The sequence below is a fragment of the Olea europaea genome, unplaced genomic scaffold, assembly GCF_002742605.1.
Source record: "Olea europaea var. sylvestris unplaced genomic scaffold, O_europaea_v1 scaffold638, whole genome shotgun sequence".
In the NCBI taxonomy this organism is placed as follows: Eukaryota; Viridiplantae; Streptophyta; class Magnoliopsida; order Lamiales; family Oleaceae; genus Olea; species Olea europaea.
Genome location: NW_019264746.1, coordinates 19,221 through 21,624, shown reverse-complemented (window position 1 = coordinate 21,624; position 2,404 = coordinate 19,221). Strand labels below are relative to the sequence as shown.

Here is a 2,404-nt window from a genome sequence, read left to right as displayed (position 1 = left end):
TTATTATTATTATTATTTTTTTTTTTTCAAATGAGTGACCTTGAGATTCAATAGTTCATGTATTTTATGTTGATTATGCAGGCCAGAGCTTAATATCAAGCCATGGGAGATCTTGAAAGAGGATTTGCAAGAAGGAAACGGCAGAATCAAATGGAATGAAAGAAAACCTAATGCCTATTGGAAAGGTAACACCGACGTATCCCTGGCGAGACAGGACTTAGTGAAATGCAATGGCTCCAAGTTGAATGCTCGAATCGACAAAGTGGTAAGAAAGGATTGCTATCCTTCAATTACACGACATTTTTACTCTTTCTTCATGTAGGATTTCTTTGGTGAGTGATGATAACTTGAATTCAGAATCTTTACCTACTACCAGGTTGTGTCAATCTTCATAACTCGGAAATATTGGAAGAATTTCTAACATAAGAAGAACAAGTTCTTTCTTTAAACTTACCGAAAGAGTCTTCTATTTCATGACACTTAAAAGATACTTCTCTTCCAATAACATTAAGCCATATTCATTTCCCTTTGAGTAGTTTGTCACAGACTCAGACATAGAGGTTCAAACCGGATTGTGGTGGACCGGCACCATCCGGGTCGCCCGTTTACAGCATTACTTAGATATATATGCTTATAATTTTCATGTGCAGGAATGGAAACATGAGATGGAACATGGATTTAAAACAGCGGATTTAGCAAGCCAATGCAATTACAGGTATGCTTAAATTTCACATAACTCTCTTAATTCGTCAATTCTTTATTTTCTACTCATTTAATTTCTTCATATGATCATATACAGATACAAAATTTACATCGAAGGGGTGTCATGGTCTGTCAGTGAAAAATACATCTTAGCCTGTGATTCAATGAGTCTGATGATAAACCCTCATTACTACGATTTTTTCACAAGAAGTTTGCTACCCACAATACATTACTGGCCAATTAACAAGACAGAAAAATGTAAATCAATCAAATTCGCAGTCGAATGGGGCAACAAACATATGAATAAGGTAACTTTCTTGTCTACCAATACTAAAAACATCTCATCATCTTTTGCTCATATATTGTTGAGACATTGTTGCTACTATAAAAATCGATATTTAGCGATGATCACTTGGTGCCCATATAGAGAAGTCGGAGAGAAGAAGTGACAACGTTAATGACTTTTGAGAACTATAATTAGACTCGAGAGCATGTATGGCTAAGCTTAACCCCTGTTTTATAGAGATTAAAATCTAGATTTTTATCAAAGTCAAAGTTCATATTTAATTTTAACAACGTATTTCATAGAATCTACAATTTTTCAACCACAAAATTCATCAACTTTTATCAAAATCTACAAAAAGAAATATGATTTTAATCTCCACCAAACAGGGACTTGATATGTTTACTTATAGTATGATTATGCACAAGTAAATAAATTGTTTATAATAGTTCAACTTTGAAATAATAAGTTACCTATTTTTGGAGTTAGGAAAAACACAATATTCCAAGAAAGAAATTTTTGTTACTTAAAAGCAAGAAAAAACTAACCCGTGCAATTTATGCTTAGCTATAACGCTCTCATTTTCCCCCCATACATCTCTCGTGTTCTCTCTTTGCCTTCACTTTACTTAAAAGGACCCTCCTTGCACTGCTTCTTTCCTTGTACGACCCAAGAGATTCTTATTCTACTGTTAATTTTCAACTGTTGGTCTGTCTGCAGGCACAAGAGATCGGACAAACAGGGAGCAAATATATTCAAGAACAACTAAGAATGCAATATGTTTATGACTACATGTTCCATTTGTTAAATGAATATTCTAAACTTCTGAAATATAAACCTACTGTACCGAAAGGGGCTGCTGAAGTGTGCTCAGAGACAATGGTTTGTTCTGTCGAAGGTTTACAGAAGAAATTTAGGATAGATTCAATGGTGAAAAATCCAGCAGATTCATCTCCATGCACGTTCCCTCCTTCCTATAATCGAGCAGAACTTGAAGATTTTCTTGAAATGAAAGATAATCTAACTAAGCAAGTTAAAATACTGGAAGAAAGTGAAAGTATTGGAAATCCAACCATCAAAATATAAGCATTGGACTGCAGATTAGAGTCGACATGATTGTAAATTTTTCTTTTGACGTTATTTAATCATATTCAATACCGCATAAAAAATTACCATAATTTAAAAGTTGTTCTTCCACATTTTTGTGTGCATGGGTGGGTTCAGGTGAGTGGGTTTAGTATTAATCGAGTTGCTTACTTAAAACAAGTATACATCAACAATCTATTTCATTATTAGACATTTACTATTCGAGTTAATCTTACAATGAGTCATTCAAGTTTGTTACGAATTTCAAAATGGTTATACAAGTATTTTCTTACAGTATTGCGCTCACTCAAGTTTTTAATGGTTATTCGGCTG

The 2,404-nt window shown here is 33.7% G+C and overlaps 1 protein-coding gene across 1 annotated transcript in view; it reads left to right on the top strand.

The window, feature by feature from the left end:
* Positions 1–2,089, top strand: part of LOC111389995 (protein O-glucosyltransferase 1-like) — a 13,647-nt gene extending 11,558 nt beyond the window's left edge. The window contains exons 3-6 of the mRNA XM_023014982.1: positions 82–265; positions 651–715; positions 800–1,010; positions 1,706–2,089. Coding sequence (XP_022870750.1) covers positions 82–265; positions 651–715; positions 800–1,010; positions 1,706–2,071 — 826 coding nt within the window. The 3' untranslated portion in view covers positions 2,072–2,089. The remainder of the gene's footprint in view (positions 1–81; positions 266–650; positions 716–799; positions 1,011–1,705) is intronic.
* Positions 2,090–2,404: the final 315 nt, after the last annotated feature.